Here is a 19,094-nt window from a genome sequence, read left to right as displayed (position 1 = left end):
AAGCTGCCTACTTCAGGGTAATATGATACCATATCACCATTCACACTGAGAATTAGGACTTCTGTAACCTGACGAGTAATGTGATCAGCTGCAGATATCTAAATCAGAGAAAAACAGAGATTTGTGTGGGTGGCGGGTTGATGATTCATTTTTAACAGTGGATTCAGGTGACGTTAGAGCTGATCTCTAGTCGCTACAGTATGTAAAGACACAGTAAACCCGCAGCCCAGGAATTAGCGCAGCAAATTGTGGTTGCTCATTTTACAGGTGATGAAGTGTTTTCATACATGTCTTAAAGGTACAACAGCAAAAACAGCCCATTTAATTGAATAATTTAATTAAAAGGTCACAGTAAGGGTGGAAAAACTCTAGTACATTAGAAACTGTTGTACCGATCAGATTAAAATGGGTTAGAGAGAAAAGTAATGCACCATGGTACAACAGTGCTACACACGCTATCAAGAGAGAAACTAGTAATCAAGAGCGTAATTGAATTATTGCGTAATTGAGAAACAAACTCATTAAAAGGTCTTTAGAATCGCGTGGAAAGACAGCACTTCCGTTATAAAAAGGCTCTAAAAGCATCCAGGGCCGAGCATCTAGAAATTAACCAAAAATATATATATATATGTATTTAGTACAGTGGCTAGATTAACAAATAAACAGACATCACCTGAACAAATTATTCCATTACAGTTTAGTAGTAATGTCTTTATGAATTTCTTCACTGAGAAAATCGAAAGCATCAGAAATATGTACTACCTTTGACAGCGTCTAATGATTCAGCCTCAATTATTGCCCCTCAAGAACAATTGCAGTGCTTTGCAACTAGGACAGGAAGAGCTAAATAAACTTATCATTGCATCTAAACTAACAACATTTTGATCAGATCCAATACTCACTAAATTACTGAAAGAGTTGTTACCTGTAGCAGAAGAGCCTCTTCTCAATATTATTAACTCGTCTTTATTTCTAGGTCATGTTCCAAGATCGTTCAAGCTGGCAGTTACTAAGCCTCTCAATAAAGAAATCACAATTAGTTCCAAATGAATTGGCAAATTACAGACCCATTTCAAATCTTCCATTTATGACTAAAATACTAGCATAAGTTGTGTCTGCTCAGTTGTGCTCTTTTTTGCAAAATAATGATATGTATGAAAATTGTTAGTCTGGATTCAGGCCCCGTCATAGCACAGACAGCACTGCGGCCATTAAAATTACAAATTATTTACTTCTAGCTTCTGACTAAGGCTATATCTTAATACTAGTTTTACTTGATCTTGGTGCTGCGTTCGACACTATAGATCATAAAACCTCACCATCCGCTAGCAGCCTGTCCCCTGAACACACTGTAAAAAAAACGCGGTCTCTGTAGACACCCCAGGCTCCACAAACGGCAAGAAAAACAAACTGGGCTCACCCGCACCACGAAACATAACAAACTGTTCCAGCCAATAACCGACAAGAAGGATGTGGGGTGTGGTTTGGAGGGTTAGTGCGCGGATGAGGAGGAGGGAGGGTCGAGCTAGCCTCCGTTTTGTTTGACAATACTTTAAACGTCAACAAGAAGTGACGTCACCCAACATCACTTAGAGCACCTTTAAGGTGGTTTAGATTGTGCCTATCAGACTGTTTCCATTTTGTCTATTTAAATGTAGAAAAATCTAAGATAATGTCAGTTAATTATGGAGTGCCACAAGGATCTGTGTTAGGCCCTCTGCTATTTTCAATATATATGCTGCCACATTGTAATATAATAAGAAAAAATGGAATTAGTTTCCTCTGTTATGCCGATGATACTATATTTCATCACGACCAGATGAAATCTCTAAATTATCTAAGTTGACAGAGTGTGTTAAAGATATAAAATATTTGATGACCTGTAATTTTCTTCTATTAAATTCAGCTAAGACTGAATCATGTACACAGAATCTCTAAGAATACAATTTGCATTTAGAAGGATGTACTGTTACTTCATCCTTCACGACCTGGGAGTATGGCGGCAAATCAATGACAAAATTAACGAAGCACACAAATGACATTCGCGAGAGGATAACATATCTACACGCGAGGAAACGGGAACTCGCGAGCTCATTCAAACCGCGCACATGATCATTCCCCACGCTCTCGCGCTTGATCTCCTCTGGCCTGCTGCTTTTGCTCGCTCGAACACTTTTATTTTTGGCAGTCGAGGCGCGGGACTTACTGTTTTAATAACCTCAAATGTCATTGGTTACAATGTCATTGGACGCCTGTCCTTGACTTCAGACATGAGACATCACTTAATTTGTATTATTTATTTATATTAATGTGCAATGTGATTTAATGCATTGTTAATATAGAATAGAGTCTTACTAGTGATTGCATTGTGTTGTTAAGATATATTTACAGACTGTAATGACGCATTTCCATGGTTATTAGCATTGTAAATCTAAATCGGTGCATTTTAAATCGGTGCTTCTTCAAGGAAGACTCTCCCAGCTGCTGATGGTTCTACAGCGCGAGTGCAGCGGTGATCGCGAGCTTTGAGCTCTCAACTGCTGTTTTAACAGCAACCAAATTTCTCTTTGTGTTTGTTTGTCCTCTGTAATGGACCGACCAGCCGTTTTCATTCGGGCGTCTCCAGGGAACAGGATGCCGATTGCAGCATCAAAGGGTGAGCTAACCTCTGGAAATTATGACTCGGCTGCGTTATCTCCCTCTGGGAGTGTAATGGTGCGTTTACACCGGACGCGAATAGCACATGAGGTCATCCGCCTTCTCACGCTTCCCCTGCCACCCAGTGGAGTCAGGTAAGTGTCGCACCGCACACTCAGATCCAGCTTTGGGCAACCTTCGGGCCTCTCGACCCGGATTCCTGTCCTCCACCTCACTGCCTCACCTCGGGTATGTCTGTGGTTCCTGGCCCTTGGTCCGGTTTTATCGAAGTCTAAAATGCTTCCAACCGATGCCCAGCCTCGCCTCATTCGGTACCTTCAGACCCGGCTTGCGATTCATTTCGCTTGGCTTCTGCCCGGGCTCAGTGATATTCATCATACCTAGGTGTTGAGCAGAAATGCTCCTAAAAGATTTTTTAGTGAGATCCATCACACCTAGGTGTTGAGCAGAGCTCCTGTCCTGTGTGTGTGCGCCGCAGTCCTACTGGCGAAGGACGCGTGCTAGCCGTTCCCTCCAGCCGGTATGGAGTTTGGCTACAGAGCCTGTACTTCATTGTACCCTTATCATGTGGTGGGTTACGACCATCTTGGTTCTGTGTTAACTAATACGGGCCCTTTTTCGAAAGCCCCCATTCACCTGTAGACACAGAGTTGTATTCTCAATGCCCCGTCCCCAAGCTTGGTCTGCAGCGTTCGACCTGAAAGATGTGTACTTCACGTATAAAGGGCATGCAGTAACAGAACTCTGGGCGCCTCTGACTGCATTGGCATTCATTGCCTCGAGTTGCATACAGTCCCTCGCTTCGAGACACAGCTGGTCAGTGAGCTTGTACTGTTCTGACAACATTGCGACCGTCGAGCCGCGCTCCCCTCGCATGTTGCAACTCGCAACTCGCAACTCCTCCTTGGAGTCAGAAGCTTCTAAGGTCACTTCGTTCCGCCTATTTTTCAGGCCTGCTCACTCGTGCCGCTCACAAGCCTTGTGACAGCCTCCAGTCTGGATACAGTGGAGACTCCATACCCAGCTGGCCAGCTGGCCAGCTGTTCGGACCACTTCGGGGCTACCACAGAAACCGAAAATTCTCGGGCCAGCAGCATTTGTCCAAATTTCAATCTTAACCATTGTATTTCATCAGAAACGATCTGAAAACAGGGCTTTAAGTGTAAAATATCGAACTTGTCCTTTAAATAGAGTTGGGGGCTGGGCGACACCTATACACATCTAGCATGTGTCCCAATCTGTTGCTTCCCGTGGACTCCCTTCACATGAAGCCAGTTTCACCGTAAGCACAGTTCGAAGTGTCGGCTTGCTGTGCCATTTGCCTCCTATGGACTGGATACGTGCGCAATTTTGCTCCAGTAGAGTTCCCCTTAACCGAACCCTGTTGAGTTCCTCCATACCCTGCGGCATCGGACGTGGCGGAGCATCCGAAGCCAGGCCACTCGTATGCACACGTGGAAACTGTGTTAGACTGGGTCCATATGTTGTGATCCCTACGGCGATCCCATATGTGTATTATTCCACGGGACGGCTCCCTGCGGTGAGCCCGTGTCTTCCCTTGGCAGAGCCTGCTCTGCCGTCACTGTTGGTTGATCCTCCCCTCTGTTTAGGCTGGAGTCATCCCAGTGACATTTCCATATGTTGTACTGCCTGGTCACCAGTCCATATGTGTATCTCCCACATGTTACCTCCCCTTCGGGCCAGGATGTGGTTCCGCAGTGTACTTCTCCTTCCTTGACAAAGGTACGCTTTCCCAGTGGTCCTGTAGGAACAGCAGTTGACTTTCCTGGCCTAGGCCTCGCCTTCTCCGCCTCAGAATTGCGGGGGGGATTGAGGCTTTTACCCAAGCACTGGAAGGTGGCAGCTCTAGTGGCGTTGTCCAGGGCCAAAGATCCCATTCAGTCGAAGTCGACTACGTCTGACGTTGCGTTTGCCATCCACCGTTCCCTGAAGGAGGGAACGGAGGACGTAGTCTCTTCACCACTATAGCTGCAGTGTTAATTTCGTTAACGAAAACTATGACGAAAAATGTTCGTTGACGACCTTTTTTTCCCTGACTAAGACAAGACGATGAGAGATGACACCCACGTCATTAAACGATAACTGTGACTATATCAACATATGCAATATCATTGACGAAAAAAGACTAGACTGAAATGTGTTTAAATTTTTGTTTTAAACTTGACCAAAACCACTTGTTTGTGTCAAATAAAGGAGACGACATCACATTGACTGTTTTCACGAGCGTTCAGGCATACAGTTGCCAGATTTTAATAATTTAAACCCCTAGTCAGAGCTTTTCTGTTAAAAGAACACGTTTTCTACCCGGTCTTTTCAATAGTATCTGGCAACCATGCGCGCGCGCTCTCTACACTGCTGAAGAAGCTCGGATGATCTGAAAACACAGACAAGTAAGCTGGAGTTCAGCGATCTTCATTTGAGATTTTCTACTTAAATTAAAGTGTTGTTCAGTCGGTCTGTGTTCTGCCAATATTGTCAGTAGGCTTATTGCTCTATTTTGCAACGAAAGCCATAGCAGAACTGCAGCACGCAGCGGTGATTCGTGAACCAATCTGTGGCTTTAAACGAATCGTGAGATTCAATCACCCGTTCATAAATATAGCAACTTGCTTCGTTACTGAATTAATGACTCGATGACTCACTCATAAAGACAGTGACTTACCGCCACCTACTCGCTATTTTAATTTTAATATTTAAAAGTTTTTACCATCATTGCATATTTATTGAACATTGTTTAATTTAAAGCATTATTTATTTTATAAAGGTAGGCTAAAAAATGAACTGTAAAAATCGATTAAAGGGGGCAAATATTGTCCCTTAATGGAAAAAGTGTGACTGCAGTCTAAGTGGAAGAGAGGGGGTACCAGGGGGTACGGCACTCTAAAAAACACTGAACTAAGGAAAACGGGTAGGCCTATGTAGAATTGCACAAGTGCAATGTCAATACAGCCTGTTACCTTCATTTAAATTTCTCATAAGCTTAATTGAATTGGCCTAGAGATAAAAATTATAAGGACATTTTTTGTCTAAAGACTACATATAAATAGCTACCAAAATTAAGGTCGGCAGGGTATATGCAGGAATCATAGAGATGAATTTACTACCTTTTACTACCTTTTTTACCACCTCCACAATATTTTTTACTACCATCACGACATCAAGCAGCAGCCCTTTTTTTTGGGGTGGGGTGGGCGGGGTATGTAAAGCACCACTTACTACTTACTATAAGGTATAAGTGTGACACTGTCACACCCATCATACATATTAGGTACACTAATGTTTAATTGTTATCATTAAGTAGGCCTATTGTCATTGTCAATTATGTTTTTTTTGTAGTGTCGAGTTGAGTTTCAGTTGTCCTTATTTTAACCCTAGCCCTTGAGTTATGCTAACCATAGCCCTTAGCCCTAATAAGGTGAATAATAACCTTGGCACTTTGTCATTGCTATCAACTCCGACTCACTCAGGGCTCGACATTAAGCCTTTTCATGTGCTTGTCCTCTGGACAAGTAAATGTGTCATTCACTTGTCCGAGTAAAAAAGTTGCTTGTCCGGAATGTTTTTGGTGTGTGTGTGCTGTAAATATAATTTATTCTGAAGAAATATCCTCATCTGTGATAAATCAGCTCTGATATATTTAAATCTGCATATTGTCATATCTGCACCTTTAAAGGGCCACCCCCCACCCCCCAAATCTTATTCAATGTATGCTTAATCTTTAGTTTTAAATTTTATCAATAGATTAAATTGGAATAGCCTATTAAGATACTATAGGGCTGTTGTTACCCTAGGAAGGGCTGATCAAATTAAATCATTTACACTGAAAATGTACAACTGCATTAAATAATGTTATGAATATGAGATCGTTTAAAATATTTTTGAATATACAAATAAGAAACGTTGGAAAGAATGATACTTTTAAACATGAAAGTAAACCGCCAGTAGGAGGCGTCAGGCGACCGTCTTAATGAGCGAGTCATTGAGTCATTCATTCAAACGATTCGTTCAAACAACTGATTCATTCAAGAATGAGACATGTTTATGAATGGGACATTGAATCTTTGACTCAGCCAATTTGTTCAAAACGCTGAATCATTCAGTAATGAAACACGGTTAAGTGTTGCTGTGAGATGCGTTTGGAACTATTTTTTGCTGCTGAAACAGAACAAAAACAGTCAATATTGTGTCTAAAATGTAAGTAACTTAATTTGAACTGTTTATTGAACTGTTGTATCAAAAGCAATGTCACATTTTCAGTCGTGATGGTACTCAAGAAAACAGCACTCGTCGTGTGAGGTTGCTAAACTGTATCATATGTTAAAAATATTAAAACACATTTTGAATTTTGGCACTGGCAGTAACGTTATGTTGTTAACTGAGTTTAAACTGAGTTTACATTTGTTTGGATTTCTCCTCGAGAGGCTGCGCGAGCCTCAACAGCGCAACCTTGTTACCGTCAGTAGCCTAATACATCCACTATCGATCGCAACTTACAATAAATATAAATACAATCAGAATCATTCTCTCATTTTAGTGATTCCCTAGTTATTTATAAAAGTTTTGTTATTGACGTTTAATTAGGCTACTTGTCCGGTCGGGCAAGTAAAATTCTTTCTCTACAAGCGTTAATGTCGAGCCCGTCAGGTCCTGTTAGCACCGTATATATATTTTTTAATTATGCTAGATGAAGTTAAAATATATGGAGACACAAATATTAAGCAAAAAAATGGAAACTCATATATTGAGGTGGTGATGAAAAATTTACTACCAAGTCAAATTGCGTTTGTTACCTTTTACTACCTTTCAAGGGCCTTAATTTTGGTAGATTATTTTTACTACTTTTACTACCTTTTACTACCGCGCGGACACCCTGGGTCGGTAACTGCAGTTTGACTAAAAGTTGACAAAAAATGCAATGACTTTTCGTCAACTAAAACTATGAAAGACAAAATGACATTAAGCATTTTGGTCTGAAGATGAAGACTAAGACTAAATCAAAAATGGCTGCCAAAATTAACACTGTATAGCTGGACCACCGCTGACCAAGTTCTCACGGCTCCTCAGCGTAAAGCAACTAGTGCGTGCATCCACTTCCGTATTTATACCCGCTCCGCAGGGCGGAGTGTGTGATGCAAATCACGCACGCAAAATTTGATTTGCTCGTGCTCGCATGCTCGAAGACAATCGGCTCCCTAGCGTGATCCCATTCAGTCGAAGTCGACTACGTCCTCCGTTCCCTCCTTCAGGGAACGGTGGGTTGCAAACGCAACCAGGACGTTCATGCATTCATGACCTCTAGACAAGATTACTGTAATGCATTACTAGCTGGTTGCCCTTCATCCTCAATAAACAAGCTACAATTAATACAAAATGCAGCTGCAAGAGTTCTTATCAGGTCAAGAAAATATGATCAAATAACACCAATTTTATCATCTCTACACTGGTTACTTATTAAGTTACGTATCAATTACAAAGTATTGCTACTGACCTATAAGGCCCTAAATGGTTTAGCTCCTCTGTATTTAACTGATCTTCTATCGCCTTACAATCCATCAGGCTCTTTAAGGTAAAACAACTCTGGGCTTCTGGTAGTACCTAGGATATCTAAATCCACTAAAGGTGGGAGAGCGTTTTCACATTTGGCTCCTAAACTCTGGATTAGGGCTCAGATTCGCTCTCCCATTTTAAATCTAGATTAAAGACGCATCTCTTTAGCCTACCATTCATTTAATGCAACTCATAACCTTATAATCAAGTTATATCTGATCAAATGCACATGATTATCCTTGCTTAACGTTATGAACAGCAGCTACGCTAATTATTTTCTATTTGCTTCTGTGTTTTATCTCGGGATGCCCATCCTGAGGTAACTAGAGAGTATGTCAGCTCCAGTTTGGATCCAGCCTATTATGAAGACTTCAGATGCCCCAACACCTGTGAAGAGACGGCGCCAACTCCCGCAAAGACTTCAGATGACGCTAACTCTGAATCAACATGCACCAATGCTACAATTTTGTCATAATCATTTGTTAACAAACAAGTATTCTTTACTTCAATGAGCTCATTGTTTCTGCCTTAAATTATTACATTGTTTAAATTAATCAATTTTTAGCTAACTGTGATTTGTATATGTACATTTCTAAATACATAACTAAGACAGTTACCTCTGATAACAGATCAATCTCATTTTCTGTAAAGCTGCTTTGAAACGATGTGTATTATGAAAAGCGCTATACAAATAAATGTGAATTGAATTAAATTCAATGAATGAATGAATGAATGAATGAGGCATTTATATAGCGCTTTCATATGTACTACTGTTCTCCCAAAGTGCTTTACAATCATATCAGGGGATCTCTCCTCAACCTCAGTGTGCAGCATCCACTTGGATGTATAGTTTTTAACTGAAAAACTACAACAGCTAACATGGCTAACAACTGAATCAACACTGAACTGACTTTAGCTGAACAACAGCCGAAATGCATCACTTCCCTGTTATCACTGTAAAGCTGCTTTGAAACAATCTGTATTGTATAAAGCTCTATATAAATAAAGGTGACTTGACTAGTGCATGTAAACACAAACACCGCTTTTGTGTCTTAAACAGCTCTCTCACAATAAGAGGTGTTTATTCGGGTATTATTTTATTGTGTGTTTGTAAACGCAGTCAACGACTTTCATAGGTCAAAGAAAGAAGTGGTAAATGTAATGGATATTAAAGATAAGGATTTAGAGAAAAAGTGAGAAAGAGAGTGAAAGACAAGGGATTACTCTCAGTCTCTGTAACAGATGAGCTGGAAGTGATGGTGCTGGGAGGGTAAGGAGGGTATGCTCCACCACTCATGGCCACAGAGTGAGTTACCCACACAGCAGGGTCAATGGGTCGGATCGGCTCATCTAAAAATAGCAGAAGTAAAGTTTAGTTCAAGAAAGAAGTTTAGATCTCTATTACATCTCAATCAATACTTTTGTAATTCAGAGTTACTCACTGCGGGGCAGTGTGAAGTAGCCCTGAGGTGAAGGGTCCCAGCACTTAGCCACAGTCAGGATAATGGGTCTGCAGCCAAATACACATAAACACAAACTCAATGCAATGTTCAAACGTGATGTTATACCACAAAACATTTAGGACATAACTCAAGAGACGTTTGTAAGACGCACCCAGGTTTGTGTACAATGTCTCTTAGCACCTTCACAGCATCATCATTACTCATGTTCTCAAAGTTTATATCATTCACCTGCAGATGGAAAGAGACTTTATAATGAACATCAAAATGACAAACATCAGAATGAACAGATAAATGGAGAGAAAGTGCAGCACGTGCAGCACCTGCAGCAACATGTCTCCAGGCTCTATTCGCCCATCCGCTGCCACAGCTCCTCCCTTCATAATGGAGCCGATGTAGATGCCTCCATCTCCCCTCTCATTACTCTGACCAACAATACTGATGCCCAAGAAATTATATTTATCTTGTAGAGACAGAGAGCGAGAAAATTACATAAAAGCCATGCTAGATATAGCTAGTCTATGTATATTTCATTACATTATGAAAAGTTTTAGATAAAAACTAAGACACAAAAGTATTTTTGAAATACCAAACATTGTTACACATTGAACTCACCCATGTTGAGAGTAACAGTGATGATGTTGAGTGACATTGTGGAGTCAGTCACACTGCTGAATGATGATGCCTAAAATAACACCATAAATAAAATCAATTTGAGGCAGCAAATGATGTAATGATATTACATTCTGGAATATACCAGTAACCTGAATTAGCACTATAACATTTAAGTAACAGAGCGCATACATTTTCTGTTTATTATATTTATATACTGACAAATACAACTGAGAACCTCTGAGAAGGTTTGTCAATAAAAAAAGAAATAAAAAAAAGGAAACGCTGTTAATATTTCACAAAACAGTACACAATGAAGATTTTAAGAGTTGATGCTGCTTTACCCGTTCTAGTCTCGGTGGCCGCTGTTTCCTACGCCTGCGGTGTCTCTTTAACAATCTGGAGGCTGTACTCTGTTCTGTAGAACTACTAAACCTGCATAGAAAATTGAACAAGACATTAAAACATGTAAAAGATAAAAAAAAAAAAAAAAAAAAAACTAGTGATATGTTCCACACCATTCATTTATAAAATCATGCCAATATCAAGTAGTTGGCAGACATTATTATATCCTTTGAAGAAGATAGAGACTGTGCAGTAACCTAAATATCAAATCCAATTCAACATTTATGAGCATAAACTCTTAACTGTTAATGTTTTCAAACTAACACAAATCCTAAAATAAATTTGTAAGAGATCACTTTTTAGGTGTCTTTTTCAGGCCTGACAGAAAGCTGCTGTCAATATCTGAATTCTAAATCCTCTTGAAAACAGATCGTAGGTACTACTTTTTCCAGTTACACAATGGGCCCTATTTTAACGATCTGAAACGCAAGTGTCAAAGCGCAAAGCGCAAGTAACTTTGTGGGCGGGTCTCGGCGCTGTTGCTATTTTCCCGGCGGGATAAATGACTATTGCGCCAGGCGCAAATCTAAAATGGGTTGGTCTGAAGTAGCTTCATTATTCATAGGTGTGGTTTGGGCGTAACGTGAAATAAACCAATCAGAGCGTCATCTCACATTCCCTTTAAGAGCAAACGCGCTTTTTCCATAGCGGATTGCTATTGAAACGGCGGATTTGCCAGGCGCGCGCCAGGAGCGGTTCACAGCCAAGGAGAGCAACGCTCTCGTCACGGCCGTAAAAGAGAGAAGTTACATTGAAATGGAGAAACCCACCCAAATTAACTTCGGTTAAACAGGCGTATGATAATTTGGGTAAATGTGTAAGCTAGATGTATGCTTTTATAATAAATAGTCTATCTATCTATCTATCTATCTATCTATCTATCTATCGTAATAATGTATTCAAAAATGAAAACTGCTGCTTCTGTGTAGATGAGAGAATCAAAGTGTAGGCTATGTGCGTTGTGCACACGCTACATTGATTATGGCCAAGCATGCGCCCTTAAAATAGCATATGAATAACATGCGCAACGCGCCACTGACTTTAAACTATTTTTTCCTGGTTAGTGGCGCAATTGTTTTCTAAACCTGCAAAATAGCATGAATGAACGTTTGCGCCGGAACACGCCTCCTCTTTGCGCTGAACCGCCCCCGGGAGCGCAAGTGTATTTCCTAACTTACCGACGTGCTTCTGTGGAGGGAAAAGTCCGCTTTGCGCGGGTGCAAAATAGGAATGATACATGCGTCGGTGTACAAAGTCAATTGCGCTGGGTGCAAGATAGGGCCCAATGTGTACCTGCTCATGGTGTCATCCTCATCTGAGTCACAGAAGCTGGTGGTGTCCAGTTCACTGCTCATCATGGTGGAGGAGCTTTCATAGCCGGCCATGTGCCGTTCTAACCGTGTTTGACCATTCACACGAGACCCTGGAGAATCAATAAAGCAACAACCAGGTAATTTCTAAAACAACAATTCGGTTATATCTAGATTTATTAGCACATTTATTTGCAACCCAGTGTCATCAGAACTCATTCACTGCATTTCCTTGGCATTATGTAAATGAATAATGATTTCATTATGAATGAAATAAATGTACACATTTACAGTGCGTATAAAAAACTATACACATCCCCAGTTACTGAAACCAACAAAATGAATGTAAAAAAAAAATGGCATTAGTGTGCACACCCAGGGCATTGTGCACACCAGGGTGGCGAGTGCAATCTTGCTCACTGCCTTGAACGATTGCTCCTGTCTGCCTTGCTGCTGGTCTGTGTCTGTAAGCTCTGTATAGCCTTCTGTTTTGAATCTCTATTTAATATCATTCCTTGTTGTTCTTATTTGCTAAATTTAACTAGCTTATCAACATATATTATTGTCTAATATTGCCTACCACATTAATCTGACATCGTTAGCTTTTATCTAAATCGTTATCATTAGCACAACACGCTAGTATCTCGCTAGCCTGTTAACCTGCCATCCGTGCTTGCTGTCTTTTCTCTTGTGTGTGCCCGCACCTTTTACAAATCAAACAACTGTGGAGAGTAGGATCAGTCAACAAACACGGTGAGTAATGTCTTCTCCTGTTATTGTCACTTGCACTTCATGTTACATGTATAGTATGGCATTCTCTGTCAGCAATGAAGGATTTATATGTGATAAATGCAGGGAGACAGTCAGGCTGACGGAAAAGATTTCAGAACTAGAGACACGCATCCAAACTTTAATCAAGGTTAATTGTGAGAGTGCAAAACTAGATTTTTTTTTTCGCATTTCATGGAAAGAGAGCACGATTGCCTACAGAGAGGCCTTAAAAGCTGCTAGATCTGCTTATTTTTCAACCCTATTAGATGAAAATAAACGAAACCCTAGATATTTATTTGAAACTGGCTAAATTAACGAAAAATAAATCTTCAACCCCAGACGTTTCCAAGCAGCGCAGCAGTAATGACTTTATGAACTTCTTTATTAACAAATTATAACCATGCAACCGTCTACTAAAGTCTTCGTCGTCAGTTAGGAACCTGAGTGTGCTCTTTGATACCAATCTTTCATTTGTAAGTCACGTGTCTAGTATCTGTAAAACGTACTCGGTTACTAACGTAACCTCGGTTCTCTCTAGAAGAGGGAACGAGTACTTGCGTAAGAATATCTTACGCTAGGGGAAAACCTCTTTTCCTCGAGATATTGAAGCCAAAAATTATCCTTAATTTTGCAATAATGTAAAACGCATTGCAGCAGCATGCAGACATGGGCGAGACAGCTCGCGCGCCCATTGGCTGCTCTGCGGCAACTGCACCAGCCTATCGATAGAGGCTCCTCATGACGTCAGAACCAATGAGGGCGCTTCGCGCCCATTACGTCATGTCCCGCCGAAATCGGGTGGGGCCAGGGCTATAAATACGGCCCAGAGAGGCTGGTTTGGTCAGTTTTTCATCGCTGAAGCGAATCAGAACATGACGCATGCACGGCAAGATACGCAAGTACTCGTTCCCTCTTCTAGAGAGAACCGAGGTTACGTTAGTAACCGAGTACGTTCTCTTACGAGAGGTCTCTCGTACTTGCGTAAGAATATCTTACGCTAGGGCAGGGGTCGGCAACCCAAAATGTTTAAAGAGCCATATTGGACCAAAAAAAATAAAAAATAAATATGTCTGGAGCCGCAAAAAATTAAAGCCTTATATAATCCTTATAATGAAGGCAACACATGCTGTAAGTGTCTATATTAGCTTTATTAGCCCCCTAGTATCAAAATGATAAGTAGGCTACAAATACATAATGAGCATTCATGATTAAATGTTTATTTTCCCTGCAGCGCATCCTGGAGAGAATGACGCACCACGTGACTACTCTACGTTGGTGCTTTAAGTTTAACTTCCATTATAATTTTTATGTATTACGTTTTATCTATTTGTGTATTATTTTTACAACGTTGAAAAACTTTAACCCTTTCACACGTAAGTTAAAAAAATTCTGACTGACCCCCCCAGCGTGAGTTTTTCAAGGCGACCGTTATTTAGAATGTGTCACTTTATGGTTTCCAAGGTGACGCGTCATTGCGTGTCACGTGACACACCGCAGCAACAACAGAGCTGAATGAATGATTATCTGCTTTTATGTCATTTTTCCTTTTTTATTCAAAATATTCACAAATTTGTTAGATATGGCATGAAATATCTGATATTCCGATTGTCAAATATATGCAAGTGGAAGTGTTTTGTTGTTTAAACACCTTTATAACGATCGCGTTAGTTGAGCTGTATGCGCGATGGGCGCTGCCATCTTAGTTTGTGCCGCAGACGCAGTTCAGAGAATCGGATCTGTTGGATTTACAACACGTGAATTCATCCACTTCTCCCGAAATACATCAAAGTAAGTGGCTGGTGAACTGGGAGAAGAATAGAGTAAACTTTAAAGTTACTTACACAATGTATATCTGATATGAATAAAACGTGTCTAATTATAATGGAAAGGATTATTGCCTATTCCTTTAACATCAGTGTGTATTTTACAAACTCTAAATGTATTGTTTTTTTTAATACTTATATGTCTGAAACCTAAAATAAACATTATGTGGTTGAAAACACTGAAAAGTTGTGATATATGACAGCTCTGAGCGTGCCTGTCTCTGGCTCAGCTCCAGCCAACGCGCGAGAGCACATTTGAATTTAGCAGTTGATCACGTCATGCACTGACTGTTCTGATCACACCGATGCGATCGTACGTGCGAAAGGGTTAAGAATGTTTGTCATGTTTTTCCTCCTACAGAAATTATATTAAAACAAAAAATATTTTTTCCATTTTCATATTTTTGAAAAAGCTCCAGGGAGCCACTAGGGCGGCGCTTAAGAGCCGCATGCGGCTCTAGAGCCGCGGGTTGCCGACCCCCGCGCTAGGGGAACACAATGTAAAACGCCGTGCGTGCTTGAGACATAACACTAAAGTCCCAAGGGCAGGTGCCCGGGGCTCATACAGTGCCTAATCACAAGGGACTCACAGAGAATCCGGGAAGAGGGGCTAGAATAGCATCATTCCTGTAATATTGAGCTCTGATAAGAGCATGCTATATCAAGTGTTCCACACAGCCAGGGCGAACTCAGCCTGGACTGGTAAATATGGGGGACTTACGTACTGCCCACAGAAGTATATATGCGATCAGTGATCGACGCTCTAGCAGTTTCAGCATCCCGAGCCGATAGCATCGGGCGGGCAATACTGAAAGATTAAACCGAGAGCAACCTAGCTTGCAAAGCGGGAACCTCGAGGTTATAAAACCTTATAAATGTAGACGGGGAGGCCCAGCCTGCCGCCATACAGATATCTTACAAGGCAATCCCATGACGAGGCCATGCCTCTTGTGGAGTGTGCTTTGACACCTATCGGGCATTGCAGGCCCCTGGATGTGTAAGCTAGCGCTATAGCATCAACTATCCATCTGGATAGACTCTGTTTTGACGCAGCTAGTCCCTTAGAACGTCCGCTGAACAAAACAAAGAGCTGCTCTGTCTGTCTGAAAACAGATGAGCGAGACACATAGGCCCTTAACGCCCTAACCGGGCAAAGGAAGCCTGCGTCCCCTTCCTCTTCAGATACCGGCAGGGCCGACAGGGAGATCACCTGTGCCCTAAACGGTGTATTGAGGGATTTAGGAACATATCCGTGCTTTGGTTTGAGTATGACCCTCGAGTCATTCGGTCCAAACTCCATACACGTCGCGCTTACTGAGAGCGCTTGCAAATCCCCTATGCGCTTCATTGAAGCGAGAGCCAGAAGAAACACTGTTTTGAAAGACAAGAGTTTCAGGTCTATTGACTGTATTGGCTCGAATGGGGCACCTTTCATGGCTTCCAGAACCGTGGAAAGGTCCCAAACGGGAACTGAGGGTGGTCTGGGAGGGTTCAGCCTCTTAGCTCCTCTAAGGAAGCGAATGACCAGATCGTTCCTTCCTAATGACTGGCCAAGCGGTGGTTCACCGAACGCTGCTATGGCCGCCACATAAACTTTGAGCGTGGATGGGGTTCTGCCCTTATCCAGAAGCTCTTGTAAAAAGGAGAGAACCTCCGGCACCCCACAGCGTGAGGGTGAAGTGCCACTCGCTGTACACCAGCTAGTGAACACAGACCATTTTGAGGAATAGAGCCGCCTCGTAGATGGAGCTCTAGCCTGCGTGATCGTGTTTAACACTCCCGCTGGGAGGTTAAAGGGTACCCGTTGATGGCCCACACATGTAGGGACCAAAGCTCCGGGCGAGGATGCCAGATCGAGCCGTTCGCCTGCGAGAGGAGATCCCTCCTCACCGGTATCGGCCACGGGGCGGTACTCGTCAGCTGCATCAGGACTGGAAACCAGACTTGGTTTGTCCAAAATGGGGCGACGAGTAGCACTGGGCATCCGCTCTCCCTGATTCGCTCTAACACCTGGGGTAGGAGCGTGACAGGGGGAAACGCATAGAGCGGGCAGCGGGGTCAGACGTGAGCCAGCGCATCCCTGCTCTTGGAGAAGAATTCCTGACAATGAGCGTTCTCTTGAGACGCAAATAGGTCTATTTCCGCTCTGCCAAATGTCCTCCATAGCATTTTGACTGTCTGTGGATGTAAAGACCATTCTCCTGTCGGCAGATTGTTTCTGGACAGTCTGTCTGGTCCCACATTCAGATGGCCGGGCACATGCGCTGCCCTGAGCGAGCGCAGATTGTGCTGAGCCCAGACCAGGAGGCGTTCCGTCAGCCTGTGAAGGATTCTGGATCTGATACCTCCTTGGTGATTTATATAAGCCACCACTGACATGTTGTCCGAACGGACCAAGACGTGGTGTCTTTTTATCTGGGGACAAAAGCGCCTCAGCGCGTTGTCGACTGCCATCATTTCCAGGCAGTTTATATGCAGAAGCTTTTCCCGTTCCGACCACTGGCCGAATAACGGTCTGCCCTCGAGCAGCGCTCCCCATCCCGAGGTTGAGGCGTCCGTAGACACCACCTTCACACTCGAGGAAGTCCCCAGGCTTACACCTGACCGGTACCAGTCGGTCACTGTCCAAGGTTTCAGAGCTGCGACGCATTTCTGATCGACCTTGAGGAGCGCGAGACCGGAGGTCCAAGCTCTGCGCGGCGCGCGCGCTTTCAGCCAGTACTGCAGCGGGCGCATGCGAAGCAGACCCAGCTGAAGCACTGAGGATGCTGAAGCCAATCCTTTGAAATTTTTTGAGCGGGACCAAAGCGCCGTGGCGAAAAATCTCTGTCATGCGCTGAATGCTTAGTCTGCGCTGCGGCGACAGGTGTGCTGTCATAGACAGCGAGTCCAGATCTGTGCCCAGAAAAGATATTTTCTGACTGGGAGACAGCGAACTCTTCGCCCAATTGACTGTGAGACCTAAATTCTCGAGGTGATCGAGTAATATGGTCCTGTGTTCTATGAGCTCCGACTGTGATCGAGCTAGAACCAGCCAATCGTCCAAATAATTCAGCACTCGCATGCCTCGGAGCCTGAGGGGTGCGAGCGCTGCATCCATGCACATCGTGAATACGCGAGGTGCCAGGGATAGGCCAAATGGCAGGACTGTGTACTGATATGCCTGGCCCTCGAAGGCGAATCTCAAAAATCGCCTGTGACGTGACGCTATTTGTATTTGAAAATAAGCGTCTTTCAGATCTATCGACATGAACCAGTCCCCTTGGCATATTTGCGAGAGGATTTTCTTGGTCGTGAGCATTCTGAACCGTCGTTTCAGAAGTGCTTTGTTTAGTCGTCTCAGATCTAAAATGGGTCTGAGACCTCCGTCTTTTTTGGGTACCAGAAAATATCTGCTATACATGCCCCCTTCGCTCTGAGCTTGTGATAGGGGTTCTATAGCCCCTTTGCTCAGTAACTTCGCTATTTCGGCCCGAAGTAGGTGTGCTACTTCCTTTTCCACCGTAGTATCGATTCGCGCCGCTTTGCGTTGCGGGCGTCGACCGAACTGTAGCGAATAGCCTCTTTCTATAATGTCTAGCACCCACTTCGAAACCCCGGGTAGCCTTGCCCATGCGTTTGCACGAATGGCTAGGGGTTGAATGCGAAGCGCGCTCTGGTCGCTCAGCGACAGAGGGGCTTCAGTGTGCTGCAACATAAGCGTCGCACTTATGACATTTGAGGCAGGGGGCGCGCTGATAACAGCGGGCAGATTGCCCGCGCTCGACTCCTCTGCGGTGGTCAACCGAGAGGGGGAGGGCTGGGCGAGTCCCGTAAGACCTGTCATGTCTATGTGTGAATGTGGGCGTGGGATAGCGGGCACATTTACAACACTGAGAGCATTGTCTGCCTGAGCAGAGCGAATGCATGTTGGTTTCGTTTTACAGAATTGAGACATGCAGAACGTAGTGTTTGTGGACACTGGGCAGTGGGCACATTTACCACATTTAATGCGCAATCGATTTCATGTGCGCGAGCCCTGTGCGACGGGCTGTGTTTCTGTGTAGGAATGAGCACTGGGCAGTGGGCATTTTGTCTACACTCATAACACCATCGGCCGTGGCCGGAACACCAGAAAATACACTCTATGGGATTTATCTGGGTAGCCGTGAAGCGGCGTTTGTGTGCAGGCAAGCGGGCTGTGTCGCCGACTTGTTTACTGCAGAATACACTGGAACAGTCGCATTTACTGGAACTGAACGAGCGAGAAGTTGCCATAGAAACAGAGAGCGTCAACATGCTGGCGTTTGTTTGCAGGTGTGCGTGTATTACAATAGGCTCGTGCACTGCAATATTGACATTTCCAGAGAAATGTGTGAGAATGGAGGTAGTGACGCACGGAAACCATAGAAACGGTGCTTGGGTGCAGGCGAGCGGGTTGTACAACGCGCTCGTTGGCTGCAAAGATACACATCTGCAGTCGCCTTTTCAGGGAACTGACAGAGCGA

The 19,094-nt window shown here is 43.2% G+C and overlaps 1 protein-coding gene across 3 annotated transcripts in view; it reads right to left on the bottom strand.

Annotated features, from left to right (window-relative positions):
* The window catches only part of LOC309499902 (segment polarity protein dishevelled homolog DVL-2-like), a 116,839-nt gene that overhangs the window by 46,593 nt on the left and 51,152 nt on the right, over positions 1-19,094 (bottom strand). For all 3 annotated transcript variants that reach the window (XM_082171425.1, XM_082171426.1, XM_082171427.1), the window contains exons 5-11: positions 11,997-12,126; positions 10,643-10,733; positions 10,302-10,371; positions 10,010-10,149; positions 9,841-9,917; positions 9,669-9,736; positions 9,451-9,576 (exon numbers count right to left, since the gene is read on the bottom strand). In XM_082171425.1, coding sequence (XP_082027551.1) covers positions 9,451-9,576; positions 9,669-9,736; positions 9,841-9,917; positions 10,010-10,149; positions 10,302-10,371; positions 10,643-10,733; positions 11,997-12,126 — 702 coding nt within the window. The remainder of the gene's footprint in view (positions 1-9,450; positions 9,577-9,668; positions 9,737-9,840; positions 9,918-10,009; positions 10,150-10,301; positions 10,372-10,642; positions 10,734-11,996; positions 12,127-19,094) is intronic.

The sequence above is a fragment of the Leuciscus leuciscus genome (genome assembly GCF_965113295.1).
Source record: "Leuciscus leuciscus genome assembly, chromosome: 5".
Taxonomy (NCBI): domain Eukaryota; kingdom Metazoa; phylum Chordata; class Actinopteri; order Cypriniformes; family Leuciscidae; genus Leuciscus; species Leuciscus leuciscus.
The sequence above is the reverse complement of the archived record's forward strand: the minus strand, read 5'-3'. Positions and strand labels throughout refer to the sequence as shown.